Source organism: Cryptococcus depauperatus, chromosome 2, assembly GCF_001720195.1.
Source record: "Cryptococcus depauperatus CBS 7841 chromosome 2, complete sequence".
Taxonomy (NCBI): domain Eukaryota; kingdom Fungi; phylum Basidiomycota; class Tremellomycetes; order Tremellales; family Cryptococcaceae; genus Cryptococcus; species Cryptococcus depauperatus.
The window spans coordinates 1,032,949-1,060,107 of record NC_089469.1 but is presented as its reverse complement, the minus strand read 5'-3'; the positions used below and the strand labels follow the sequence as shown (position 1 = coordinate 1,060,107).

The following is a 27,159-nucleotide window of genomic DNA, read 5'->3' as shown; positions in this document are numbered from 1 at the left end:
CAGTTCAAGCAAATCGACACCGACGATCTGAGATAAAGTATAAGGCTGGAGACTGGGTTTGGCTGTATACTCGGAATAGAATGAAGGAGTTTAAGGCGGCCGATAAAGAATTTAGAGCTGCTAGGTTTTCTCCTCGTTTCCAGGGCCTATATAAGATAATAGAGGCTTACCAAGAAAAATCAGTTTACAAACTGGACTTTCCGAACGGATCCAGAGATCAGTTCAGCAAGTTCCACGCTGGTCTACTAAGGCCATATCTGTCGTCTTCACGATTTGGACAGGTGTCGCCGTTAATCTTACCACTGCCAGGAACAGGCCCGGAACGGTACCGAATCCACCATATTCTCGATAACCGGAAATACCGAGGGAAAGAGCAACTGCGAGTGGTGTGTCCAGGCTCAGGTCCCTCTGGAAAATGGATGGATATATACCACGCTTGCCAGTTGAGAGGTTTTAGAGGAGCCTACAACGAGTACAGGAATCGAATGGGATAATAGAAACGTATGGGAGAGGGAGGAGGTCTTGTGCCAACAATAGTAATATTTAAAAAAAAATCTTGTGTAAGTGCAAGCCCTCCACATCGCCACACTCTGGAACGCCGAGGGATTAAGAGAGGGAACATGGATGGATAAGGTTGAATGATAGATAGATTTCTTATTCTTTACTCTTTTCTATGCAAGACAAGTGCTAGATTTGCTGTACCAAAATAATTAATATTTACGAAAACCTTAAAGTAATTACCGTTGTAATTACAGTGAGGCATTCAAGCCTACATCTTGCACGCGTAATTACAAAGTTTAACTCTGCCAAGCAACTATGCATGTGAAAAAGACATTCAACCTTGCTGCCACGTGGATTCCGTCGTAGAATTGTTGTCAAACCCAGAAAAACATTTTTAATCCTCATCTCTACCCATCTTGATGCGGAATGAAATAAAAAGATAATTAACATGGCGGCATTCGGTAACCAACTGCAGCCTTGGGAAGAGGTGAGTGTAATTAACCCCTTTACTCGTTATTAACGACCTTAATTACACTAGAATCAAATTTCTACTTGCGACCCATTGGAAACTTCCTTTCATCTCTTCACATCCGACCGCACTCTTCCTCTCGCCACCGCGCAAACCGCTTCCGCCCTTAAGAGGCGGCATCCTCCATCTCCAATGACTGCCACCGCTCTACACGACTCTTCGTCTCTACTCGCTGAGACGCTTGGCCTTCCTCAGCCTGCCTTCCGCCGCACGGACACCGATGGTGGTGGCACTCCTCGTTCTGGCGCTCAGCCACCGAACGACCCCGACATGAGCAACCCGATGCGCAGAGCCGCCGAGCGACCGCTGGATACGGTGCGCCGGATGAGTAAAGTGGTGGACTTGACGCCAGTCGGCGTTTTCCATGACGTTATCTGTACGTGGCAAAAGTTGAGCGCGGCGCTGACAGTCAGGGCCCAACGCTCCTCACGTGGAAGACACGTGCGAGACGCTCTCGCACTCTTCGCAGACATCCAAACGGATTTCTATTCGGAAGCGGCCATCGCCGACGTATCGGGCCGTACAGTCGGTGCCGGTATCACCAGTGACGACAAAGAAGCCGATATCGTCGAGCGCGCACTCATCAACAACGTCGCTCGCGTCGCAACTACCGCAAAACAAGTCGTGGACCTCATCGGCGTATCCGCCAACAAGCTTTTACTCTCGTGACTTTATGTCGACGCTGGCGCCGCGCGAGGGGGGTTATGCCATTGCGGCACAGATGAGTGTAGGCCCGGTAGGACATGACAAGCGGAGGAGTTTGTATGCTGAAAATGGTGGTGCGCGTACGGCAAGCAGCAGGGCACCGTTGGCCAAGAGCGCGGGTATGGGCAGGTGGAGTTTGGATGGTGGCGAGGTGAGTGTCTGGTTATAGGAACGATGTTGACCAAAGTAGGATTATGGACGGCCGTATTCTACACCTAGTGCCGCGACGACCTCTTCCAATTTATCTTTGTCGCCCATCACGTCTGGCGGGGTTGACGTCCATCTGTCGTCTCAGCATTTTCCAGGTGTACAGCAATGCTTGCAAGGAACCAAGCCAGAGATGGCTGCGTTGGCTGACAAAATGGATCTGTATCCAAGCCCATTGAGCCAAGACGTTGTGACTGCAACTATATCGCCTGTGGAAGATATTGCTGCCGGCCCTATATCCGATGGTTTTGCCCACCAACTACACATTGGAAAAGATAGCCAACAACATGAAAAAGAGGCCAAGCGAAAGGAGAAGGATGAAAAAGAGGATAAAAAATTTGCCAAGAAGAAAAGGAAGGGGAAAGGATTGAGTTTTTTGAAAAGAAAAGACGATCAGATGCAGAAATTAGAGCCAAAGTCGACGCAAAAACTTGTCGAGGCTGCGCCACCGCTCTCTGCTACCAGTCAAGCCGCTCACTCCTCTCCCAATCTCAATCTTTCTGTCTCTCCACCCTCCAGTCCTGGATCTGGATTGGCTCACTCAAAGAGACCATCTAGGTTAAGCATGCCTGCTAGCAGATTGTTTTCTAAGGATACTGCAGACAAGTCGAACACAGAACGGGAAACGGTTGGGGAAAAGAAGCCAGAAGTCAAGTTGAGGAGATCGTTCTTTGGCACATTGAGAAAGAAATTCAGCAGCCATACTGTTGAAAAACTGTCTAGCTTTTTGCTGGCCCCTCCACTTCCTAACAATGCCTCAAACATTGCGAGTGCTGGCAAAGATGTACAGTCGAGCTCTGCTGAGACGAACATCGCTGAGATGTCTAGGCCTAGGAGAAATGAGTCCCACTCCACAGAGTTTGAACAATTATCGTCCAATACTGTCGTGTTGGGACTACAGTCTCTCGCTTCTCCTAGAGACATGGGTACGGAAGAAAATGCGAACGAAAACAACTCGCATAGGCCAATTTGTGATGAGACAATTTTTATTAAAGCCACAGATATCAGCATGGTTGCTCCTCAGCCAACACAACAATCTCTTCTTTTGAATCCTTCATCCCTCTCTATCTCTTCTACTCCACCAACCGCATTAGCAGCCTCTATCCCAGGGACAGTGCAACAAGTACAAGATGTAGGCCAGGCTGAAAATTTAAAGGAGTTGCCCTCTGCTATTCGACCCTCCCAGTCAACTATACCTCCCCATGCTCATTCATCCCTTGATCGTGACACACACTCTACTCATAACTCTAGTTCCAGCCCGCAAACAAGTCTATCGGGCAGGCATCAGGTTCCGCAAAAACCTATCGAGATAGGTCCATCCCCTTCTGCCGATGACCTTGTGCGAGATGTTGCACCAGTTTCCGCCGTAGATGGATCCCAGTCCAGGTTAAGTCAGATCCTGAGCCATCATAGCGGCACTAGTGCAAACTACAGTGCATTCAGCGGACAGAGCGCAAGCGCACAAAGTCACATAAGTGAAAGCGATGTAACACCCATTACAAGTGTTTCTGAGAGTAGCGATGTGGAAGGCATAAGCATAGTTAAACCCCAGTTGGCGTTGGTCATTGATTCAGATCAGCTAGAACATGTCATCCAAAAGGGAAAGAGCTCTGAAAAGCAAGCGCAAGCAGGAACGGTGGGAGAGAGGGAGGATAGTAAGGATTCCGACGAGACTATTCTTCCTTCACCGACCTTCCATGGGCAGGGGTTGACCACTGATGTTGGAGCCTCCGTCCTCACTTGAACCTTCGGTCCCTGTCGCTTACTCCAATGATTGTATGATTACGTACGACTCTTGATGATCGTTGTCACAGGGATGTCCTTTTGTAGGAATTGGAACATCTCAAGATTGTTTCTCTTGGACAATTTTACATTTTTTCGACCATTTTGTCATTACTTTTGTCTATCACTTCGACCTTTTTGCCCCTCGCGTATATCAACAGAAAATTTGTAGGTGAAAAGCACCCAAAAAGAAGAATATCCACGGCAACAGTGGCATCGTATCTTCGCTTGTAGCTCAACAAACCAGCTATTTCCAACTTCTTTTAGCAACATACACAATCTCTTCGATTAGTTTTTTCTTGTCAGTGTCACTTGATCGTCCCTTGCCATAGTAAGTTTGGCATTGTCATCGAATAATTGATAGAATTTTAATCAATTTTATTTATCTTTCTCATCCTGCTCACAACGCAATACACGCTGCATTTTTACATGCCTTGTTGCGCTGATTTGATACAGATAAGTCTTGGAAATGTATACCCAATTCTGTCTTTGTCTTGAAACAAAAAATACCATTCAAATTCGGAAACATATGTTTTGATGGCTGTTAAGGCAAAATGAATAAAAATAAACAAATGATCTTACATCTTTGATCATCTCTTATTGCTCTTAAACAGAGAATGCGGCATGCATTTGAACGCAAGCCTCCTAATAGATACATGCACAGTCGTCACGATTCTTAATGAGCACAAGAGAAAGTCAAAATAAACCGACATTACTCAATTTCCCTAGACGATTTCTCGCTCTAATACTACTAGAACACTTTTGTATCTGGTTTTGAAAAGCAAATAAGTCCTGGTATTATTACAGCCATGAAAACCAATATCAAGAAAGCCACAGAAATGTCTGAAGTAGTATGACAGAATGGCTTGTAGTATTTCACTTGCTACTCCCTCATAGATTGTTGCAGAAATCAAAGATTGATGTTCATAGAGTTTACAACTACAACAGCAGACTGCGCTTACAAAGTAGCTTCGTCTCTATACACATCGCTCAAAATCTATATGTCCCAAGCAAGCTCCCCTCGTCCCAAAACCACCTCGCCTTCTTCCTCTTGACCATCTATAGCAAAACACACGCTTCCTGCAAAGAGCCGCATGAGTTGTTTTTCTTCTTTTGTTATCCACATTCTCTCGTCCTCTGGTGTCCGTTGCCAACGGTTTTTCTCACTAGAACAGATCTGTTCATGTCTCTGAGCTTGAGTGCGAGAGCCACTATGTGCCGAGAGCCACCACCCTTCATCTTGGTCTGTTCCGCCGACTTGCCATCCATCGCCATCATTTCTCTCTTCTGACCGTTTATCTGTCAGGCCTCCCAACAAGTCATTTAAAGGCGGCGGGCTATCTCTTCCCGTCAGAATAGAGCCGGCATTCGATGAATGACAGAGGGACTGTGAATCGACGCCAATGAGTTTAGAGAGAGCCAATTGTCTCGATTGAGGAGGGAGTGTATCAAGGAGACGAAGGATAGCTTGGAGGGTTGGGTTCGCAAGAAGAGTTCGGAGGGAAGGAGACTGTGCTGTTTCCAAACATTGCGTCAGCTTGATTCATACCTTTTCGTTGTAACGAGACTAAACCTGCCTATACGTAAAAGTTCCTCATGTCGGAGTGGCTTGGGATCGTCCTTTAGTAAAGGGTCAGTGAACACCGCTGGGTCTGGTTCAGGTGGATATGAGAGAGAGGATAGGGCTCTCAATGGTTTTGGTTCAGCTGGTTTGGTGGATAGCGATGCTTGTGGTAACGCTGTATCTGAAGGCGAAACGTCAAGAGAAGTTTCGACAGAGGGTTGGGATGTGTAGGTATTGTCAGTACAGCTCCCTAGACAAGTCAATCATTGTACATCGGTCCAAGCCTTCGCCTCACCTTTGTGCTCCTTATAGCAAGCTACCGAACAGCTGGGCATGTTTGAGTCTCCCATCCATGTATATTGAGTGGTTACAGACTTACTATCGAATTGGACAAGTAGAACACCTGTATTTTGATGGTATCTTGTGACATACCTTGCAGGCCTCCTCTAAATGCTCTCTTTCTGTTTTATGGCCATTCTTCGTTCTCATGTTGCTTACAGAGAAGAAAGAGAATATAACTATTTAAAATGTATTATTAAAAAAATAAAATAAAGTGAAATCAATGCGGGGCCCCAAATCCCAATTGGCTCGTTACTGGTGAAGGAGAAAAGTTGGCAAATAGCCAACGCTTTATCTAATTTCTTGTTTAAATATTTCATTTACTTTTATTCATTTCACTATTTTACATTATAACGACGCTTATATAACGCACAATTACTTACCAAGTTGCTGAGGGAGACGACTCTATGCAGCATATATCATCAGGTAATTGCTGGATTATGCGTTGAATCGCCAAAATGTTTGATACACTTCAACCAACAGTTCTTGGACTTATCGCTTGTGTAAGCATTGGTCACATTATCGCAGCTTTGAGAAACCTGACAAATCCTTGCAATTGATAAAAGAGGTCGGAGAAGAGTCATTTTGCAATTGAAAATTGGTCTTGTTGCTACTTGGGACGAGTTGTCGGGCAGAATCAGAGCCAGCTCATTCATAGCCAAACCCTTGGTCGCGACGAACGACTTTTCTCTCGAGACGCAACAACATAGAATACCGACACTATATATTAGCTGTCCAGAGTTCCTCCTCGGCTGAACTCAACTTCTCTCAAGATTCACATCAAATTGTTTTCGCTCATGAGAGTCCAGTGGAGGTCGAAGGTGGGAGGCATAGTCGTGGCTCCCATTCAACGGGTCAAACATGCCACCTTACTCATTTTAAGTTCGCTCAAAATGATAATGAGAACCATCCGAGGGCTTGAAAAGCAAACTGGCACAACTTTGAGTCCCCGCCGTTTTGCTTTGAGGTCAAACAGTCCTACAACATGTTGAAAGGCATTTGTGAGTTTCGAGGTTGGACTATCTACCTTCTCTTCTCGACTCCGACTCTATATAGCTGTCTCAGATGCCTTCAATTGAATCACTACGCCTCAAGAACAAAGTGACGACACTTGAACTCTTGCAGGAACCAAACCAGAGAGTATGGATGAGGATGAAGAGGAGATCTTTAGTGAGATCGCAGACTCAACATTTTGGCAAGCAGAAGCAGTTGTAGCCGCCAGGATTATCCATATTTAGTACTATATTATGCTCAGGACTGAAACAGCTCAGTATGCATACTTGAACTATACAAATTGTCATAGACAGCGAGCCATAACATAGAAAAAAAGAGAAAATAGCTAATTGAATACAAAAAAAATGGCAGGGTATTTATCAACATTTCTCCGAAATTAGTACAACCAATATTTTTTCAAAAATCTCAAAAGATTAAAAGATTATAAAAACAAATCAACAACTTTATAAATACAAAACCAAGAATGACCCAAGACAAGATCGATATACTCGCAGCCTTGGGACATTCTGAGAAGTTGACTTTGGAGAACCAGCAGCAATCGCTCGCCTCAGGCCAAGTCAGTAACGGCAAAATGAAGTATGCCAAAGGCTTAAACCCCATGCTGAGATATATCAAGCCCTATTGGTGGCCGTACAAGACTTTTGTGAAGCAGCGGTAAGTCCATCCGAGCTATTTGCATAGTATTGACGCCAATACAGTTGGATAGGGCGGCAGCTATTAGAAGTCATTACGACAGAGTTCAGAGATAGGTCGTCAGACTATTATGTGCGATTCCCACCTACAGGCATGGCATGATAATCTTATTCAGCTGCAGAGGCATGCTCTAGAGTCTGGTGTAACCCGAGTGAATGGCGTAGTTGCCAAACCAAACTTGGTCCTTCGAAATGGAGATCGTATAGAGTAAGTGTACATTATAGGTGATTCAGTGTCTTGCTCAGCCGCCATCTCAGTAATACAGTCCACAGGCATGAACCGCCAGTCACGAATGATCCCATCCTCGTCCTTCATATTGATAGAGACCGGGGATTCGTCGTTATATCTAAACCTGGTTCCCTTGTATGTCGACGACTCTGTAACTGCTACTGACAATCTTTTACCTGTGACAGCCGGTCCACGCAGCTGGTCGATACTTTAGACACACAGTTTTGGAAATGATGGAATCTGACTATGGCTTCAAATGCTACTCTGTGAACCGCCTTGATCGATTGACATCTGGACTGATGATCCTTGCCCTTTCTGGTAAAGCAGCAAGCAAATTGGCTAGAGAATTTGTAGAGGGAAAGGTCAAGAAGGAGTACGTGGCAAGGGTTAGAGGAGATTTCCCGGAGTGAGTGGTTGGTCTGTATTGTTAAAGGTATTGATGTGTTGGTGGCAGGGAAGAGATTACGGTAGACAAGCCGCTGTTGACGGTAGATAGACAAATGGGACTAGTCATTGTGACGCCGGAAGGCAAGAATGCTATGACGCTTTTCAAAAAAGTATCTTATGACAAAAAACGCGATCAGAGTGTCGTGCGTTGTAGGTACAATCCCAATGCAGTCTGTTTTATAGAGCTTACCACCTTTCTATAGGTAGACCACAAACGGGACGAAGCAAGTCTAGCTATCTGCAAAGCTTTTAGAGCTGACGATCGCTATCTAGCACACCAAATACGAGTCCATCTGCAATACCTTGGTCATCCCATTGCCAACGATCCCCTCTACTCAACTTCGACTGTATGGGGACCTTCTCTCGGCAAGGGCGGTGTTGACCTTGCCCCGTCATCTAGTTCTATCTCCCAGGCAGAGGCCATAAAATCTCGGACGGGAGTGGAAACATCTCGGGAGATAGATGCAACGAGGGAATATGCAGACATTGATCTCAACAGCCCAATACGGTTAAGTAATCAGGCGAGGGATATTATAGCTAGGTTGAGGAGACAGAAAGATGACGCTGAAGATTGGATCAAATGGTCTGAAGTGGTTTTTAAGGCCAAAGCAGCACAAGAATCCTTATCCCAGCAATCGTCTACTCCTCAAACTGTGCCTCGTCTCAAAGGCAAGCAACAAGCTCTCATACTTCCAGATCCTCTTCCAGAAGACATGCCTTCACCTCTTCAGCCTCCAATTTACCTTCCTCCAGGTTTCTGTGACCAATGTTATGTTCCTGTACCTGATGATCCCAACCCCGAAACACTTTTTATCTACCTACATGCATTAAAATATACGACTGAAGAGCTGGGCCAATGGGAGACTCCCTTACCAAGATGGGCCGGAGAGGAGTGGGATGGAGATTGGAGAGGATGGGTAGACGGCGTCATCTTACCTGACATTCTCGAGGAGGATCGGAAAAGGCAAAGTGTGGACCAGGAGGTAGCTGGGCAGGCTGAAAATCCTATCAAGAGCTTTGAAGGATGAGGGCATGCCAATGGACACACAAAACATGGGAAAGAAACGATGAAATGCGTCTGCTTTTCGTGACCATACCCCGTTCCTTTGTCTATCAACGTCCTTTCTTGTTTTAAAAAACTCAGTCCTTTCATGATACTCCTTAGTAATTCGCGGTAAGAATTACTGGCCCCTTTGTTTTCAACTATGAGTTTTACTTGGCTTCCCCGGCAGCTCGACGTACTCCTTTGTCCTGCATTCTGATATGGCTTGGCAGTCTCTGCCGGTCTCTTTGCTGATCACTTTAGGATAAAACACTCCATTATCCTGTTCTGACTTGCATCATGGGTTGCGCTGCAAGGAGGTATTCTTTGTGTGAAGGTGACTTCAGGAGAAGTGAAGTTATTGAGTAGATATACTAACGTATGGCTGATTTTGATTTAATTTCCTTACAGACGACTTGTGCTAGCTTGGCCACCCTTTTCACCCACATCTCTTCTCTCTCCTCAAGTCCTCCGTACGGCTTGACAAAAGCATATCGAAAAAGTGCTCCTACCTAACCGAATCTTCTATCAATACAAGTCTACTCTTCAATTATAGTCAAAGGCAATCCCATAATTGTGTTGGCGATATGAGACATATAACGAGTATCTTGTTCTCAGCAGTCTTGCTACTGAGCACTAGTAGTAGGTTGCGGGGCTCTAATCAGACATTGTCTCTGACGACAAACCCTTAGGTTTAGCCATGCCAACGGCAGAGTCGCGACATGAGCTCGTTCCCCGAGGAGAGTATATCGGGCTTTGGAACGGGACAGGTCCAGTGGTTTACGACGTAAAACAAGGTCAGTCCATATGCCTTTACGGCATTCCCTGAACCTTTTTGCTCACTCTTCTACAGTAAATGTTCTCAATTGTTGGTGGGCTGCTTCGACTCTTTCCGTCCTCATTGCATCTCAAAATTGGATTATGAACATGATCCGTTATGGCAATCTTGCCCCCATGGCCGGCGTCTCTTGGCCCCAGGACGGCACAGTCCTTGTCCAAATTTGGAATCCCTACACCTTTGAACCCCAGTATGAGATCGCGTACGCTGATAAAAAGAGTCCAACCGAGGATCATCCACTTGGCAACTGGTGGCATGACGCTATATCACAAGCTATCAAGACGTTCGCTACTCGAGTAGAGTTCCCCGGTATCTTCCACAACAACGGAACCTTTGACCCTACCCAAGGTAGCGCAAAAATTGGGTTGAGTCTCTTGACGGGGTTCAAGAGTACTTCCAAGTTGACTAGCGATTATCCTGATGCCGACGCCTTTTGGGCAGATCTCGCTCGGGCAAGCCAGAACACTCCGGTGATATTCAACACTGTCAGTAAAGACTACATTGGCACGACCAAGCCACAGCTGGGAGACAGTCATGACTATGCTGTGTTTAACGGAACAATCAAACCGGACGGGAGGAAGACAGTTTGGGCCAGAAACTCGTGGGGATCGACAGACGAGTTCGAACTACAAGACGTATACAAAAACACATACCAAATCTTCCATTTGGAGGACTGGAACAATTTGGAGCAGAAAGGTGACCATTATCCCTTTAGCATACTTAATACCAACAGGCGGACATGAGAACCGATTAGATTAGGACATTTGAGCTTTTGATTTGCTGTTTGTACTCGAGACCATCCATTCGGAAGCGTATACTATATTTCCATGCCATAATTCTGACTGCTATACATCCTGGCCGATTTTGGCTCATACCCGAATGATTCTGCGCTTACTGCCTATTCACTCATGATACCGTTAGGAATAAACCACTCCAGCCTGTTGATGACTGGCTAGTATAAGCATATTGGGTCTTTGGATTAGACATCACTCACTATCGAGTCGTTTTACGACTTTCTGTCGGCGCCATTCGACGTATATGCCGCACTGTCAAGGATTTGACTCAGTTGATATATATAGTATATATAAGAGAGTATAAGAGAGTATAAATGAACGGTAATAAGAGTTTCACTAGGACTGAACGACGAGTCATACAATTAGGCGTGCTAGTCATTGGCATGCCTATCTCCCTATGAACTCCGCGCTTATCCACTACTCATTCTTCGGCCCAAGGGCGGTATCACGTGAACCCATGGTGCCTTAATTACTCAATCTCGTTATTTTCGCCCAAAGAAGCAAACAATCAGGCAAAAACCCTGAAATTTTCTGATCCGATCAAGAAAAATCGCTTAACGTAGCAGCTAGGCACCGGCGTAGATCTGTGTGTGCTCACGAAACTAGACCCGCTTAACACCGTTCCTTATCAGCTGGTATGGGTATATATAGAGCGAGGTTTTTTGGAGCGGGAAGAAAACCGCCAGCGACCATGTCAAGCCATTTGGAATACGACGAGAAGAAGGAGGGGAACGATTCCTCGCAGCGGGTAGCACCGGCAGAGCTGCCGGCCCATGTAGATACGTCAGAGCCAGTCGAGCTCAAGCAGGGTCTCCATCGCCAGCTCAAGGCGAGGCATATGGCAATGATCTCGCTCGGTAGGTCATGCTACGGCAGGACGGTCGCTGACGCCGGGGACAGGTGGTGTGATTGGCACGGGTCTGTTCTTGGGTACTGGTTCTGCGCTTGCCCATGGCGGTCCTCTCGGTCTGTTTCTGGGGTATGCGCTCATGGGTTCGATTTGTTACTGTATGATGGTGAGTTGAGCCGGATGAACTTGGCTGACGGGTAGATTTCTCTGGGCGAAGTGGTTTCTCAGTTCCCGGTTCCGGGTGGTCACATTAAGCTGGCGGCGCGATTCGTGGACCCAGCTTTAGGTGAGTGGTTTGTGTTGGTATGGACTGGGTCTGACGTTGGCAGCTTTTGCGATGGGATGGAACTATTGGTACAACTGGGTCATCATTCTCCCTGCCGAGTTGTCGGCAGCAGCTGTCTTAATCAACTTGTGGAACAAGACGATCAGCAATGCGCTTTGGATTTCAATCTGTCTGATTGTCGTGGTTGTCATCAATTTGTTTGGTGCTGGTGTCTGTAAGTGTGGCGGGTTGCTACTTTGCTGACCAGGGTAGATGGAGAGTGCGAATTTTGGTTTGCTTCCATCAAAGTCCTTACCATTGTCGGCTTGATTATTGCAAGTCAAGACTCTGCGTAGAGACGTTGGCTGACTTTTCTTCAGCTTGGTATCATCATTACTTCGGGTGGTGGGCCAGATCACACAAGTATCGGTTTCCAGTATTGGCGGGATCCTGGACCCTTTGTCCAGTACGAGGGAATTGCCGGCTCTCTTGGACAATTCCTCGGATTCTGGGCCGTTCTCACGCAGGCAGCCTTCTCCTACATTGGCACCGAGATTATTGCGATTGCTGCCGGTGAAGCCAAAAACCCTCGACGAAACATTCCCAGAGCAATTAGACGAGTTTATATTCGTATCCTCATCTTTTACCTCGGCGGTACTTTTATCATTGGCCTCCTCGTTCCTTCCACCGACAAGGGTCTTGCCCTCAACAGCGGTAATGCTCTCGCCTCTCCCTTTGTTATTGCCATCAAGAGAGCCGGTATTCCCGTCTTGCCTTCTATCATCAATGCCTGTCTTTTAACCGCTGCGTGGTCTGCTGCCTCTTCTGACCTCTACACCTCTTCTCGAGCCCTCTATGGTCTTTCTATCACTCACCAGGCGCCCAAGATCTTTTCTCGAACTACCAAGTCGGGTCTTCCCTACGTTGCGATTACTCTGTGTGCTCTCTTTGGCGGTCTAGCGTACATGTCTCTTCAGTCCACTGCTGGTCAAGTGTTTGGTTACTTTGCCAACTTGACGGCTGCTGCTGGTCTCATGACGTGGTGGGGGTGAGCTATATTGTCTTTCTTTGCCTAGTATAATACTGACGGTTTAATCTTTCAGTATCTGCTTCATATACATTCGTTTCGAGAAGGGTCTTCGCACCCAAGGCATCCCTCGTTCGTCGCTGCCATATGCCCCTCGACTGAACTATAAGGCTTGCGCCGCTTGGTACGCTATCATCATGATTAGCATCATCCTCTTCTTCTCAGGCTGGTCGGTCTTTCTCAGATCGAAGTGGAGCACTGCTACTTTCATTACCACTTATCTTCCTATATGGCTTTTTCCCGTCCAATGGTTTGGTTTCAAGTATATCAAAAAGACTCGCTTTGTCCGCGCTTCCGAGATGGACTTTGTCTCTGGTCTTGACGCCATTGAAGCCGACTGCTATGATGAGCCACCTCCCAAAAACTGGGTTGAGAAGATATGGAGAGGGCTCATGTAAAAGGGGAATTTGTTGTCTATTGTTGAGGAATTAAGTAAAGCTTTTAGTTTGCGTGTTATATCGAATTTTAGCCCGTGGGAGGATTCACGGGGTCATGAGTTGTCATCTGGCGCCTTTTGTCGATTAGTATTATCTTTTTTGGTTGTCTGATCTTATACAATGCGATTGTTTATTCTGTTTGTGCTTCAGGTCACAATGAACATGAACATGTCTGATGCAAATAATGCAAGGTATCGACTTGAGCCACAGATAGCACAGCCATTCGTTTGGATTGATTTAGCTTATAGACCAAATATGTACCATGATGATTCTGAGGCATAAAACGTGCTCTAATTGTTGTATGTCGTATCTCTTCAGACTCTAAACGTGACCTTGACTTGAGCTCAAGAGATCCGTTAGTCAAAATGAAACGAGCCAAAAGTGTGTTTTGTCCTATACGCTAAAGCGAATTAGCCAACGTAACGTGGTGAGGCAATCCAACAATGGGGAACGGCGGCCTTTACGTCAATCAGCAAGTCGTCTAGAACAGGCAGTATATACCTGAAATCTCGTACAGGTTTAATCTATTTGTTTCCCAATCCTATATGGCTTTGGTCGCAAAACCTCGCATACAACAGCGATTCGTTCACATTAACAAGCTCGACGAGGGTTAAACACAGCAATGTAGGCAGCTGTGTCAGTCACAGAGATATGTCAAATTGAATCCAAAGTCAGTATCAGCTGGATGAATACAGCTTAAATCTGATCAAACACATTGGGCCTTCAGCTTGACGAGACGACGAAAGCATAGGACGGAAATCTGTCTCGGATCGAATGGCCAGGCAAGTGAATGTTCATTCACTCAAATCAACAAGATATGACCGCCCCTATCGAAATAATTCACGTATGCGCCGTTCTCAAACTTATTTGCAGATGTTTTGCTTGGCATTCCGACATTACTGAGTACTTATACTAGCTCTGTCGTTTATTATCCATTTTGACCTTCTAATGTTGAGCTTCAGCCTTGGGAATGTCCTTCTCGAGGAACTCAAGGTATTCCTGGGCGCCTCCAGCATCTTCAACGTCAGCAGCCGCCTTGGGGGTGGTGGAACCAAGGGTAGGTTCCTCGGCGTCAAACTTGGAAAGTTCAGAGGCGAGGTCGATCGGAAGAGATGGGGCGGTAGGTGGCTTGGGTGCAGAGAAATTGCGAACAGAGCTAACGTGGCTATCAGCAGCCTAATTTTGTGCGTTAGCATGTTAGTGCTGCTGTTGGTCACGATAGCAAACCCCTCTAGGGGTTGCGCGGGCGTACTTTGGGAGCAGGTTTGTAAGACTTCAATTGGTTGATGTACAAGTCCTGGACCAAGTCTAATCCACAATCAGCATATGCCATTTTTCTTCGCCATCTGATAGCTGCTATTCTTCTCTCGTTGCCGCTGTTTTTGAACTCTGCAACTTGTAAACTCACCCTTCTTGGCGGCAGTAACCGACAGAGAGCGGGTGAAAGACATGGGGGCCTTTTGAGCCTAGCAAAAAGTCAGCAAAACTTCTGAATTTCACTAATACACCCACAGTGAAACGAAGAATAAAAGACATGGCAGATAACGTCAAGTTCAACAATCCAAAAGCAAAAGATAAAAGAGTTGAAGAAAGAGGCCACCAACCAGCGAAACGGAACCAATTGTATGGTTAACCAGAGCCACATGTCGGCGTTTCGGCGTTTCATGGGGATAATAGATACATCATGCTAGAGAATTGTAATTAGTTTGTTCGTTTTAACATTCAAAAGCAAGCAACAAGTTATTATGGATCAACTCGATATTGCATGACAATGCTAATGGATTAGCACTCAACGCTCGACAAGCACAACAGCTGCTGATGCTCAAGATCAAGGCGAATGGTTAACGGCATAGGATGGATTTTGCGCTGCTACCGCCATCTCACTGCAATGATATGTGGACTTCACGCCATGGCAACACAATTCAGCAATTGTCGCGATAAGCGCTTGTCAAGCAACAAAAGACTTCAGCCGAAGATGGCAAGCATATGATCTTGACTTTCCTGAAGGTCACAGGTATCCATCCGGAGAAAATCCTGCCATGTTTTCCTTTTTTAATTTCCTATATTGGAATTTTGCTTCGTTCCTCGCCATTCACGTAATCATATGCTAACCGATTTAGTGCATTGCATTTCGACCCTTCCTGATATCATCCTGCTGATGTCTTTTACCCAATCCTACCCACGCTGCCTCGAACTATTGCTGTATTAATCTCTTGGAATTGTGGTAGCTTTATCCGAGGATCTCGAGCCTGTTTGACACCCAAACAACGAATGGATGATCTAAAATTTTACCCAGCTGTTTAACCATATAACTTTCGAGCTCATCCAACGCTAACCGTTGAAATGACTCTATTCCGATCCTATAGAAGATAGATTGAACCCAAGTTAATCTCTTGGGCCCGTATGGATGTAGCACTGGCAAATTCGTTTGTACTGCTGTAACCCATATCAGCCTTCCAATGCAGCTCCAGCATACATCTCTTGAATGGATGTACTGCTCCCGATACAACCTGTCACCACTATACAACTTGCGCCATGCTGGCCCACTACGTCGGACGCTGTCAAACACAAATGACTGCTGCAATTCGTCCCTTGGAGCCGTAGCTTTGCAATGATATCTCAATTTTTTACAAGATGAAAAGCACAGTTGGGAAAAAGATCATAAACCTTTCTACCGCGAATAACCGCTTTACGTAAAAAAATATGGAGCATCATTTTATCGACAGCCGTAATAACCAGGACTAGGACTCACAAGCACATGGTTGCATTTACTTTTTATGTTTTATTTATAATTCACTTCCGCAAATATCGCATCACTGTAGTCATACTATGGCAATTGAAGTCAAAACATAGAACAAGACATCCGCAACTCGCCATGCTTCGACAGTACTCCGCTTGTTGGAAAAGAGATACGATAGACCATGTGGGAGAGGTTGTCCACCCCTGTCAACCCTGTCAGTTTTCAAGCCAATATCTCCGCAATCTTTCCGCAAAGTACGGCAGAACCAAACCAAAAAAAATTGGAATTCAGGTGGTTCAGTTGTGCTAGGCGAGGTCTTACCATAAGGAGACGCAAGGGTGGATGTATTGCTTTTATTAATGGTCGGAAGACCTCTGCGAAGAGCGAGTCAGCTGCATTGTAGAGAGAACCAATCATGAGGTATGCAATGTCACCATCGGCAAGGCTATAAAGAGAGATTGTGAATAGGACTTAAAAGTGTCGACTTGCTTTGCCTCCTCCCCAAGCAGGATACCTTGTCACCCAGTTTCTATCGAGCGGCTGGAGATTGCTAAACAGTCATGGGTGAGTGGCCTATCGTCTTGGGTGCATTGGATCTTGAGCTGACCCGTCTGTAATAGCAACTCACACGAGCATCCACCAGGCAGCGCCCACGTCTGATCAAGTGGATAACACTGCGGCAGTTAGCCCCGTCAGCCCAGTCTATGGCAGCAATGAAAAGAAAGAGTCTGTTCCGGATGTCACCGTTGGTGCCGTGGACGCTCTTGATTATGTTACGACGGAGGAAGTAGAACCGACGGATGAAGAGTTTGCACTTTTGAAAAAGCATGTGTATCTGCTTTTCGTTGGTAGCAATGTCCTAACCACCACGCAGAGTTCCTGCGTCTATGCCCTGGGTCTGCGTCGCAATGTGTACCATTGAATTGGCTGAGCGTGTGAGTTGAATGCGGGCGATAGCACTCAATGGCTCATGTTGTTTTAGGCATCGTATTTTGGTGTCCTTGGCGTCGTCCAGAATTACATCAAAAATCCGCTTCCCAAGGGTGGGAATGGTGCTGGCGCTGTTGCTCCAGGTCCAGACGGAGTCAACCAATCTGCAGGGGCATTGCATCGCGGTTCCGTGCAGGCTTCTGCTTGTTACAAGTAAGTTACATGGAACCAAACGAATATTGACGAGATGGCAGTGCCTTCGTCTTTCTTGTCTATGTCTTTCCCATCATGGGTGGCATCATCGCGGACACCAAATGGGGTCGTCTGAAGACTGTCGCCATCGGTATTGCTGTCGGTGCTTTTGCACACATTCTCATGGTCATCGTCTCTATTCCTCAAGTCATCGTCACGGGCAAGGCCTTTGGTCCCTTCTTGCTTTCGTTTTATATCCTCTCTTTGGGTGCCGGCTTCATCAAACCCTGTCTGGCCACATTGCTTTGCGACCAGTCTCCCGTCAAGAGGCCTGTTATCACGACGAGCAAGACGGGCGAGAGGGTTATCCTTGACCCTCAGACAACGGTCCAGCGTTACCTCCTCATCTTTTATTGGTGCATCAACATCGGCGGTTTCTTCGCAATTGCTTCTTCCTATTCTGCCCGTTTTGTCGGCTTCTGGCTCGCCTACCTTCTTCCCGGTATTATCTACATGCTTATGCCCATTGTTCTCGTGCTGTGCTACAAGAGGCTTTACAAAGCGCCTCCTCAAGGTTCTGTAACCCTTGAAGCGCTCAAAGTTCTCTACTTGATCATGAAAAACGGAGGCCTTGCCAAGATGTTTAAGGGAGGCGACGAATTCTGGCAGACTGCAAAGCCATCTTACATCTTGGCCACTGAGGGACATGTTGACCGGTCAAAGATCTTTTGGGATGACTTGTTTGTTGACGAAATCAGACAATCCGTTGCTGCTTGTGGCGTTTTTGCTCTTATTCCCATTTTCACCCTTGCCGATGGCGGTATCGGTTCTCAGATAAACGACATGTCCACTTCAATGACTTTAAACAGTAAGCGATTTCTTCGTTGACTCACTTTATCCTGCTGACAATGGCTGAAGATGCCCCCAACGATGTTATTTCCAACTTTAACCCCTTGACAATCATTGCTGTCACTCCTATCATTACCTACTTCGTCTATCCCTTCTTTGAGAGAATTGGCTACCCGCTCAAGCCCATGACTCGAATGACTATTGGTTTTGTCCTCGGTTCCGTCAACATGATTTACGGCGCAATCCTGCAATGGAAAATTTACTCCGTCTCGAAATGTGGTTGGTACGCCTCTACTTGCGACACCGTCACAAGCTATTCCATCTGGGCACAAATTCCCCTCTACTCTCTTCCTGCCATCGGTGAGATCTTCATCATGGTTACCTCTTATGAACTTGCGTACACTCGTGCCCCTGCCAGGATGAAGTGTCTCGTCTACGCTCTCTGTCTCTTCACTTCGTCCATTTCTTCTGCGATTGGTCTTGCCTGTTCCAACGCCATTCAGGATCCTTACCTCATCTGGCCATATGTTGCTCTTGCCGTTGCCTGTGCTATTTGCGCCGTCCTCTGTCCTACTTATTTCAGACATCTCAACGATCCCGTTCGAAGCTTTGCCGACCTTGACCGACAGGCTGGTAAAATGGAAAAGATTGAGGATGAGATGGATGTCACGAGCACTCAAGTTCGCCAGCCTTCTGAAAAGATTAATCAGAAGGTCTGAGAGTTTCTATCTGTTGTTTGAGTATGGGATGTAAGGGTTTTCTTTCAATGTCTTTCGTATTATTAGTTTAATGGGTCTAGATTTCACGTAAGGTTCAGATATTCTGTAGAGCTATGTTCCAACTATAGTTATGAGCCAAACATGCAATGAAATCAACCCATTTTACTTGTGTTTGCATTGACAGGGTTGAGTTATGGCTTACATGTATAAAAAGAAGAGAAATTACAGATATAAACTGGACTTAATATCTACAGACAGAATCAGTTCGCAAGTCACGTAAAGCTCTGGCACACCTAATACTGCCATCATAGATGAATCACCAAAGAATCTTTACCTTGACATACAACATATAGGATCTTTTGAGAGCTCTCATATTGCCTTCATCCCACTTGAAGTTTGCCGTCAAGTCGAAACGAATGTGAGGTTCAATGGAAAACCATTCAATGCACAATTATCCAACTTTTCAATTATTTTATAGGTGGCGGGGAATCCTCGGAATTTTCAAATGTGGCACTCGGAGAGTCGTTGGACGGACCGTATCGTCTACCGTTCCCCACAGTGTCATCCATTTTTGACTTTTTTATCTGTTTCTTTAAACTTCATCTTTTCCTCAAAATCAACGTCATGTTGTCTTTTGCTCAACTGGCCAAGCGTTCAGCCGCATCAGGCTCTTTGAGACGAGCTTTGGCATCTAGAACCCTCCAAACTTCAGCTTGCAACGCAACCCTTAGCAAGTTTGGTATGCCTGCCATGTCTCCGACCATGACTGAAGGTGGGATTGCCCAGTGGAAAAAGAAGGAGGGCGAGAGCTTCAACGCTGGTGATGTTCTTATCGAAGTCGAGACAGATAAGGCTACCATCGATGTAGAAGCTGCAGAAGATGGTGTTTTGGCAAAGATCATTGTGCGTCAACTTGGAATATTTGCTGGGCAAGTACTGATGAAAACGACAGGTTCAAGATGGCTCTAAGAACATTGCCGTCGGTACTCCTATCGCAATTTTTGGTGAAGAAGGCGACGACCTCTCTGGCGCCGACGCTCTTGCCGCAGAAACTTCGTCTGAGGACCAGGCAGCTCAAAAGGAGGGAGCTCCTAAAGAACAAAATTCCAAAGAATCTCAATCCTCTGGTTCTGCTACCACTTCTGCTGTTGGATCTCCCGCTGATCAAAGCAAATATGGCTCTGGTGATGCTCAAACTTCTCCCGCAAAAGCTCCTGAACATCCTACTCAGGGTGACAGGCCCAAGTTCTTTGCTAGCCCTCTTGCTAGGAAAATTGCATTGGAGAAAGGCATTCCATTGGGCGAAATTAAGGGTACAGGACCTCAAGGCCGGATTGTCAAGGTCAGGTTCTGAGGATTCGGCGTACAAGTTGGCTGACATGAAATCAGGCCGATGTTGAAAAATTCAAGTCTGGTACCGCTTCTGCTTCTGCCCCCGCTGTTGGAGAGCCTGCTGGCGTCTCTCCTGCTGATTACGAAGATATCCCTACTTCCAACATGCGGAAGACTATCGGCAAACGATTGACGGAGAGCAAGCAGCAACTGCCTCATTACTATGTGACCGTTGAGATTAATATGGGTGAGCTAAATATTTACAAACAACATGAGCGATACTTACAAGAGATAGACCGAGTTTTGAAGCTTAGAGAATTGTTTAACAAAGCTGGCGAGGGCAAGACCAAGTTGTCTGTCAATGACTTTAGTATGTTGGGTATAGTGGAGCGATGAGAGCTTATAAATTTTTGCAGTTGTCAAAGCCGCCTCATTGGCTCTTGCTGAGGTTCCTGAAGCTAACTCTGCCTGGCTCGGTGACTCTATTCGGATGTACAAGAAAGCCGACATTTGCGTTGCCGTTGCTACCCCTAGCGGTCTCATCACACCCATCGTCAAGGATGTTGGCTCCAAGGGTCTCGCCACCATCTCTGCTGAGACCAAGTCTCTTGCCTCGCGTGCTCGCGATGGCAAGCTCAAGCCAGATGAATACCAAGGTGGCACATTCACCATTTCAAACCTCGGCATGTTTGGTGTCGATGAATTCACTGCTATCATTAACCCTCCTCAGTCTTGTATCCTCGCTATCGGCAAGACCACCACCAAACTAGAATTGGCACCTGAGGACCCCAAAGGTTTCAAGGCAGTGCAAGTGATGAAGGCGACATTGAGCTCCGACCATAGGACTGTTGATGGTGCAGTTGGAGCCAAGTGGCTAAAGGCTTTCAGAGAATACATGGAGCAGCCTCTTAGTTTTATGCTTTAAGAGAGGTTTATGATAGGATGACGCTATGACATTGGGTTTTTCAGATAATTCATATCTTGAACAGCATATGTATCTATAAGCTCACAGAAGGTGACTACATATAGTCTGTCCCACCGTTTGTTCTGGATAAACCAGACATTCGTCACATCGCTCTCGCTCCATCAATCCCAGCACATTAGGGATAGTGTGTCTTCTGGGTTTCCTGTGAAAGATTTGAAAATGGATGTTGAGGTGTTTGCTCCCGGCATTACTTTCTTCTTGCCAAGTAAAAGATTCGTCAAGTTCACATTTGAAGCCAGATTTACAAATCTTTAGGTGAGCTATAAACCGGTTGACGAGTGCCATACAAGATGGTGAGTTACCAAGAATAAGTCATAATAAGATCGTTAGACTTATAGCAGGCTTAGTGTTTATACTTGCAGAAGCGGCTTCATGTTCACCTTGTTCTGCAATATAACAAATGGCCTTCCAAATAGCAGTAGCATAACCGTTACCTCTACAGTTCTCCATTGTTCCAACGCCGTCTACATAAAATAGATCTATTGTTGATACTGATTGAGTGAGTTTGTTAAAGTATGGCAGATACTATAGAGAGTAATAGTGTAAACCGTGAACCGACGACGTGATCATCTAACTCAACAAATTTTAGATATCTTTGAATGGGATTATATTCAAAAGGTATCGCCAATGTTTTTAACAATTCACTGTTATATATTTACGTTGGCGATACGTTTGAAACAATGATTACAAACCACAAGGGCTGATTAAGCAGCACATTAGAAATAAGACGCTACTCACCTGCCAAACCTCTTCACTCCTGGCAGATAAAGAGTAGCTATGGAACGGAATATTTTGTTGTTTCTCAGACCAGCAATGAGTATTCCTCTTCATGTATGTCTCGCTGCGTCTCAGCTACGTCCAACAGCTGCTGAGGGTTTTTCATGAGTCTCGCATCCGACTGCGATGGTCAAGTCATTTAATCGCAAAAAACATCCAATAGTCATCCTGGAAAGATACCGGGTACGACAAACCATTTTCATAAGCAGATTCATATGTGTTTTGGCATTCCCGGTGTAGTTCATCTTTTGCTATAATCAATTTCAACAAGAGAAGGCTTCCTATACGCAGAACTCACTTGTAATTAAACTTGGATTCAATATTCAGACATGAATGCCATATCCAGTTGTGGACCCTTGGCTGGGGAGAGCGGAATTGTTACTCAATATCTTGGTGTTGCAAATTGAGATAGAAAAGTTTCATTACAGCTATACATAAATAGAAGGAATAATGTTGCTTTTCACCACCAGCGAATCTGGTAGTCCGACTGTCATTATCGATCACAGGCAAGTCTGAAGGTGGTAGAAACAACGAAACTGTTATCGTTGGATAAATGACTTCTTCTGCTCCCCCATGGAGTATAGATTCCAAGCCGAATTCTATCCAGCTTGAAGGGAGCTCTATGCAAGTATTGGCATCGTAAATTGTGTTTCTGTATCGATAGGAACTTGGCTAAATGGTCATACCAACTGTTGTAGGGCTTCAATGACAGCATATACCACCTCCGTTCCTTCGTATTAGTCTCTGCTTACTAACAGCACTGACAGTGTTTTGAGATAAAAAGCTGTAGCTCTGGTGATTATTGAAGATGATGAAAGAAAATTTGGACAAACATTCCAAGTAAAATATAAAAATGGATGAGAATGAATCGGCAACCGGTACCGGACGGCCGGTCACCAGCCAACCTCCACTTCGTTGATGACATCACAAGTTTTCCGCTATTCTTGTTCATGTTTGTATTCTTGATTTATCTTTCAATGTTTTTGTTCAAGAGAATATTGGGTCGCAGTTATTTATCTCAAAGAGCATTCTCATCAACAGCACCGTCAGTCTTTGAGGCGAATGTGTTTACTGCTCGTCACTGATCAGTATTTTGCAGAAGCAAAATGAAAGTCATCCCTTGCCTCGCCAGATCAGACAATTGGATGTACCTACTTGTGGACTCGTCTCAGTCTGCTGTCGTCGTTGATCCTTATGATGCCTGCAAGATTTCTCAACTTGCAAAGGAGCAAGGCGTCAAGGTGGAAGGGCTGATAACTACACACCATCATCACGACCATAGTGGAGGGAATCAAAAGTTTGTGAGTGTACCAGAGGCGGTATGGGAATGAGTTTGGAGCGAGGCGGTGGATGGTGGGTAGAGAGGTGGGAGAAATGCATTGACAGGACATAGTTGGACCTGCACCCAGGTATCAAAGTTTGGGCTGGGTCGAACCAATCTCCTGGAGCGAATGTCATCGTAAAAGACAATGACGTTTTCCAGGTAGGTCACGATATCAATGTCAAGTGAGGATGTTTTCTTTTGGATTGGTTCAGTAAAGACCAGGCTGTCAGAACTGAGCTCACATAGGTGTATCCATACCCCATGCCATACACAAGACTCAATCTGCTTCTATGTGGAAGATGGAAAGACTGGAGAGAAGGGTGTTTTTACTGGGTAAGTTTTGTCTTGAGTAGGACTGTTTTGACAAGGATTCAAGAGACACTCTTTTTCTCGCCGGTTGTGGTCGCTTCTTTGAGGGTGAGGCTTGTTTGATGATTTCTCCATCAGGCTAACACGTGGACCTTAGGAACACCTGAGGAGATGCATGCAGCCTTGGTGAAACTATCCAAATTGCCTAGCGATACGGTCGTTTATAATGGGCATGAATACACAAAAGGTTCTGCCAAGTTTGGGCTGAGCGTTGAGCCAAACAACCAGCCATTAAAGAAGTAACCATGCTCCACATCTATCCCATGCTGTAGCGACTGACGAGGTATCGCTACTGCAGGTTACTACAAAGAACACAGACAGACACCTGTACAACTGGCAAGTCTACCATTGGCGACGAAAAGACTTGGAATGTCTTTATGAGACTTGACACTACCGAGGCAAAGTGTGTTTGTTCTTTGCCGAGAATACTGTATATGCTTATATCTTGGATAGGAAAGCGACAGGTGAGAGCGACCCAGTCAAGATCATAGGGGCTCTACGAGAGATGAAGAATGCTGCATGATGATTCTTCGTACTGAACCGATCCATTACTACTCTATCTTATCCATAAATGTATCATGCATAGTAGTTGTTTGTTTCATTTTAAACTGGTCAAAAATGACCACAAAAAATTCGTAACCATTCAAACCTCCCAATCAGACCTCCACCACAATTTATTTCGCATCACACCTTGACTTTACTTTTCTACTTACATTCATAAAAAAAACCGTAGAAACAATGGACCAAAACTCATCACAATACATTCCTCCCACGACAGATTTGACAGCATGGCGCCTCGTTGTCTCTGAAGACTCTCACGGCCAGCAAAAGTGGGTTTACCTTCGTTCACCTGAAGAACGCGACAGGTGGCCCCAGACGAATGTGGAAAAGTATTGGCTGGGACTTGACGTTGTGAGTGTTTGATTAAGCTGTCATAAGTCTATTGTAGTTTCTGTGACCATGTTTTGTTGAGAGATGTTATTGAATATCCAACCTAGGATGTACCACAGTTAAAGCCAGCGACGACACCATTGGAAGCCGCAAGGAATGGATTCAAGTTTTACAAGCAAATTCAGAGTCCCGATGGGCACTTTTCTACAGAATATGGAGGTACGCTCATGCATACTGATTATGGCACACGCTGAGGTTTCTTCACCTTGTAAAGGTCCATTATTCCTCATTCCTGGCTTGGTCATCGCTCTGACTGTGACAGGTCAAATCCTTCGTCCTGAGCAATCTATCGAGATACGTCGTTATCTTCTCAGCAAGCGTCGAGATGAAGGGGGCTGGGGCTTGCACACGGCTGCGCCTCCTACGGTGTATGGGACCGTGATGAACTATGTCACCCTACGGTTGTTGGGTATGGGACCTGACGAAGGGCCTATGACAGAGATCAGAGGCTTAATTCACAAGATGGGAGGAGCGACAGGTATACCCACATGGGGAAAAGTTTGGCTGTGTATCTTGGGAGCGTACGATTGGGACGGGGTAGGGTCGGTACCACCCGAGTTGTGGTTGCTGCCTGATTGGGTGCCATTTGCTCCTTGGCGATGGGTGACTATCCTGTATCAGATAGAGAGGCTTTGGCTTATGATGCTTAGTGGATTCATGTGAGGCAAGTTTTCACTCCCATGAGCTATCTATACGGCTCTAGGTTTGTTGGACCTTTTACTCCTTTGGTTTTAAGCCTTCGCCAGGTAGACATTTTTGTCTTTTGTTTAAAGATGGCACACGATACTGACATTAGCAACAGGAAATTTACAATCAAGCTTACGACTCTATCGACTGGCCTTCACAGCGTTCCAACATATCTTCTTACGATCTTTATTCTCCTCATCACCCGCTGTTAGATCTTGCTCACTCCGTCCTTTCCATCTACGAGAAATTTCCACAAATTCCTGTCTTGTCTTCCTTGCTCCCTCTTCGCCAAAAAGCTCTAAACAGAGTGTATGACATGGTAACTTATGAGGATGAAAACACAACCTATCAAACGGTCGGTCCTGTGTCGAAAGCATTTCACATCGTCTGCCGATATGCTCGTGAAGGACGCGATTCAGAGGCTTTCAAGATGCATCTCTCGCGCGTTGATGATTTCTTGTGGCTAAGTAAGGAAGGATTGATGATGATGGGCACGAACGGAAGCCAATTGTGGGATGTAAGCTTTATGGCTCAAGCTGCGTTTGAAACTGGTCTAGCAGATGAAGACGAATTCAAAGATAGCATGGTGGGGATGCTTGACTGGCTAGACAAAGCTCAGATATCGGACAACCCCAAATGGTACAAAGAGGGCTATCGACATCGATCCAAGGGTGCTTGGCCATTCTCTACTCCAGAGCAGAGTTATACAGTCTCCGACTGTACTGCCGAGGGCCTCAAAGCAGTAATGGCTCTACAGTCCCTAGCCTATACTGAGCAAAAGGTAACTGTCAAGAGAATGAGGGACGCGGTGGATACTCTGTTGAGTATGCAGAACGCAAGCGGTGGTTTTGCAAGTTATGAGTTGACGAGGGGAAGCACAAAACTGGAGTTCTTGAACGCCGCAGAAGTTTTCGGTGAGTCGTTTGCTCAGCTCTAGTCAGCCAAAAGCTAGAATCCAAGTAGGGAACATCATGATCGACTATACCTATCCCGAGTGTACCACGTCCGTCCTTTCTGCTTTAAAGTACTTTTCCAAAATCGATCCGTCGTACCGACCTAGCGAAATTCAACAAACAGTAGAGAGAGCTTTACACTATATTCACAGTATTCAAAAACCCGATGGATCATGGTACGGCTCCTGGGGTATTTGCTTCACATATGCCACAATGTTCGCCTTGGAATCCTTGTCCATTGCCGGCGAGACTTTTAGCAACTCTGAGCGAGTTAGGAGGGCATGCGGATTCTTGGCGAACAAGCAGATGGAAGATGGAGGATGGGGTGAGACCTATATGGTGAAGCACAATTCTCTCAAATAGAGTGTTGTTGATTGCTAACAAAAATAGTCTTGCGTAACGATGAAATACTCCCAACACGAAAAATCCCAAGTTGTACAAACAGCCTGGGCAATCCTTGCCCTTGTCTATGCCCAATACCCCGAGAAGAGCGTGATTGAACGTGCCACAAAGCTGATTATGAGCAGACAGAAGAGCGACGGCAGATGGGAGCAAGAAGATACTGAAGGGGTGTTTAACAAAAACTGTGCGATAGATTATCCAGGTAAGAGGATTGATTAGGCAACAACACTAATAAAGCTGACAATGACAAACAGCCTTCAAATTCATCTTTTGCATCTGGGCTTTAGGTCGAGCTGACAAGTATTTGAGGTCATGAAGAGCCTTCAGCATAGTCTTCAATTTCCCATTATATAGCCATGTAAATAATATCTAAATAGTTAAACATAAAGATAACAAGATTATCGGAAAGATGTAGACGGAAAGTCGAGAAATAGCCGACGTTTTGAGTTAGGCACCTCGAAACTACTCAAATTACCCCGATAATACCGATTTCTAACGTTAATTTGGGATTTTTTTCGTAATAATATTAGGAAATGATTAATATTAGAATCTTTTTTTTGGCTTTTATTATTTTCTTTATTTTTTATCTTTCTCATTTCTACTTTTAAAAAGGCCAAGTTCCAGTTT

General features: G+C 45.5%; 12 protein-coding genes across 12 annotated transcripts; 10 read left to right on the top strand and 2 right to left on the bottom strand.

Annotated features, from left to right (window-relative positions):
- Positions 1-949: 949 nt before the first annotated feature.
- On the top strand, positions 950-1,699 carry L203_101675 (uncharacterized protein; the record flags this gene model as incomplete). The annotated part of the gene is made up of 2 exons (XM_066211114.1): positions 950-988; positions 1,040-1,699. The coding sequence occupies 2 exons, from the start codon at positions 950-952 to the stop codon at positions 1,697-1,699; spliced, it is 699 nt and encodes a 232-aa protein (XP_066067211.1).
- A 104-nt stretch (positions 1,700-1,803) lies between these two features.
- Positions 1,804-3,686, top strand: L203_101674 (uncharacterized protein; the record flags this gene model as incomplete). The annotated part of the gene is made up of 2 exons (XM_066211113.1): positions 1,804-1,886; positions 1,955-3,686. 2 exons carry the CDS (start codon positions 1,804-1,806, stop codon positions 3,684-3,686), a joined length of 1,815 nt encoding a protein of 604 aa, XP_066067210.1.
- A 1,035-nt stretch (positions 3,687-4,721) lies between these two features.
- L203_101673 (uncharacterized protein) lies at positions 4,722-5,777 on the bottom strand (the record flags this gene model as incomplete). Its single annotated transcript, XM_066211112.1, has 4 exons — positions 4,722-5,239; positions 5,302-5,538; positions 5,584-5,615; positions 5,668-5,777. The coding sequence occupies 4 exons, from the start codon at positions 5,775-5,777 to the stop codon at positions 4,722-4,724; spliced, it is 897 nt and encodes a 298-aa protein (XP_066067209.1).
- Positions 5,778-7,104: 1,327 nt separating this feature from the next.
- Positions 7,105-9,037, top strand: L203_101672 (uncharacterized protein; the record flags this gene model as incomplete). Its single annotated transcript, XM_066211111.1, has 8 exons — positions 7,105-7,295; positions 7,340-7,406; positions 7,456-7,541; positions 7,592-7,697; positions 7,748-7,968; positions 8,017-8,163; positions 8,217-8,233; positions 8,283-9,037. The coding sequence occupies 8 exons, from the start codon at positions 7,105-7,107 to the stop codon at positions 9,035-9,037; spliced, it is 1,590 nt and encodes a 529-aa protein (XP_066067208.1).
- A 601-nt stretch (positions 9,038-9,638) lies between these two features.
- L203_101671 (uncharacterized protein) lies at positions 9,639-10,632 on the top strand (the record flags this gene model as incomplete). Its single annotated transcript, XM_066211110.1, has 3 exons — positions 9,639-9,693; positions 9,744-9,848; positions 9,905-10,632. 3 exons carry the CDS (start codon positions 9,639-9,641, stop codon positions 10,630-10,632), a joined length of 888 nt encoding a protein of 295 aa, XP_066067207.1.
- A 742-nt stretch (positions 10,633-11,374) lies between these two features.
- On the top strand, positions 11,375-13,283 carry L203_101670 (uncharacterized protein; the record flags this gene model as incomplete). Its single annotated transcript, XM_066211109.1, has 7 exons — positions 11,375-11,540; positions 11,584-11,699; positions 11,762-11,819; positions 11,863-12,027; positions 12,072-12,133; positions 12,179-12,846; positions 12,902-13,283. The coding sequence occupies 7 exons, from the start codon at positions 11,375-11,377 to the stop codon at positions 13,281-13,283; spliced, it is 1,617 nt and encodes a 538-aa protein (XP_066067206.1).
- A 984-nt stretch (positions 13,284-14,267) lies between these two features.
- L203_101669 (uncharacterized protein) lies at positions 14,268-14,858 on the bottom strand (the record flags this gene model as incomplete). Its single annotated transcript, XM_066211108.1, has 4 exons — positions 14,268-14,498; positions 14,575-14,630; positions 14,731-14,788; positions 14,835-14,858. 4 exons carry the CDS (start codon positions 14,856-14,858, stop codon positions 14,268-14,270), a joined length of 369 nt encoding a protein of 122 aa, XP_066067205.1.
- A 1,764-nt stretch (positions 14,859-16,622) lies between these two features.
- On the top strand, positions 16,623-17,209 carry L203_101668 (uncharacterized protein; the record flags this gene model as incomplete). Its single annotated transcript, XM_066211107.1, has 4 exons — positions 16,623-16,626; positions 16,683-16,887; positions 16,937-16,997; positions 17,045-17,209. 4 exons carry the CDS (start codon positions 16,623-16,625, stop codon positions 17,207-17,209), a joined length of 435 nt encoding a protein of 144 aa, XP_066067204.1.
- Positions 17,210-17,280: 71 nt separating this feature from the next.
- On the top strand, positions 17,281-18,752 carry L203_101667 (uncharacterized protein; the record flags this gene model as incomplete). The annotated part of the gene is made up of 2 exons (XM_066211106.1): positions 17,281-18,052; positions 18,103-18,752. The coding sequence occupies 2 exons, from the start codon at positions 17,281-17,283 to the stop codon at positions 18,750-18,752; spliced, it is 1,422 nt and encodes a 473-aa protein (XP_066067203.1).
- A 624-nt stretch (positions 18,753-19,376) lies between these two features.
- L203_101666 (pyruvate dehydrogenase complex dihydrolipoamide acetyltransferase) lies at positions 19,377-21,009 on the top strand (the record flags this gene model as incomplete). The annotated part of the gene is made up of 6 exons (XM_066211105.1): positions 19,377-19,655; positions 19,705-19,879; positions 19,964-20,094; positions 20,142-20,331; positions 20,380-20,454; positions 20,501-21,009. 6 exons carry the CDS (start codon positions 19,377-19,379, stop codon positions 21,007-21,009), a joined length of 1,359 nt encoding a protein of 452 aa, XP_066067202.1.
- A 1,814-nt stretch (positions 21,010-22,823) lies between these two features.
- On the top strand, positions 22,824-24,062 carry L203_101665 (hydroxyacylglutathione hydrolase; the record flags this gene model as incomplete). The annotated part of the gene is made up of 8 exons (XM_066211104.1): positions 22,824-22,891; positions 22,946-23,147; positions 23,240-23,352; positions 23,417-23,503; positions 23,547-23,587; positions 23,637-23,778; positions 23,838-23,942; positions 23,993-24,062. 8 exons carry the CDS (start codon positions 22,824-22,826, stop codon positions 24,060-24,062), a joined length of 828 nt encoding a protein of 275 aa, XP_066067201.1.
- Positions 24,063-24,277: 215 nt separating this feature from the next.
- Positions 24,278-26,848, top strand: L203_101664 (uncharacterized protein; the record flags this gene model as incomplete). The annotated part of the gene is made up of 8 exons (XM_066211103.1): positions 24,278-24,451; positions 24,538-24,649; positions 24,705-25,093; positions 25,141-25,236; positions 25,293-26,091; positions 26,141-26,469; positions 26,521-26,734; positions 26,787-26,848. 8 exons carry the CDS (start codon positions 24,278-24,280, stop codon positions 26,846-26,848), a joined length of 2,175 nt encoding a protein of 724 aa, XP_066067200.1.
- Between the last annotated feature and the right edge of the window lie 311 nt (positions 26,849-27,159).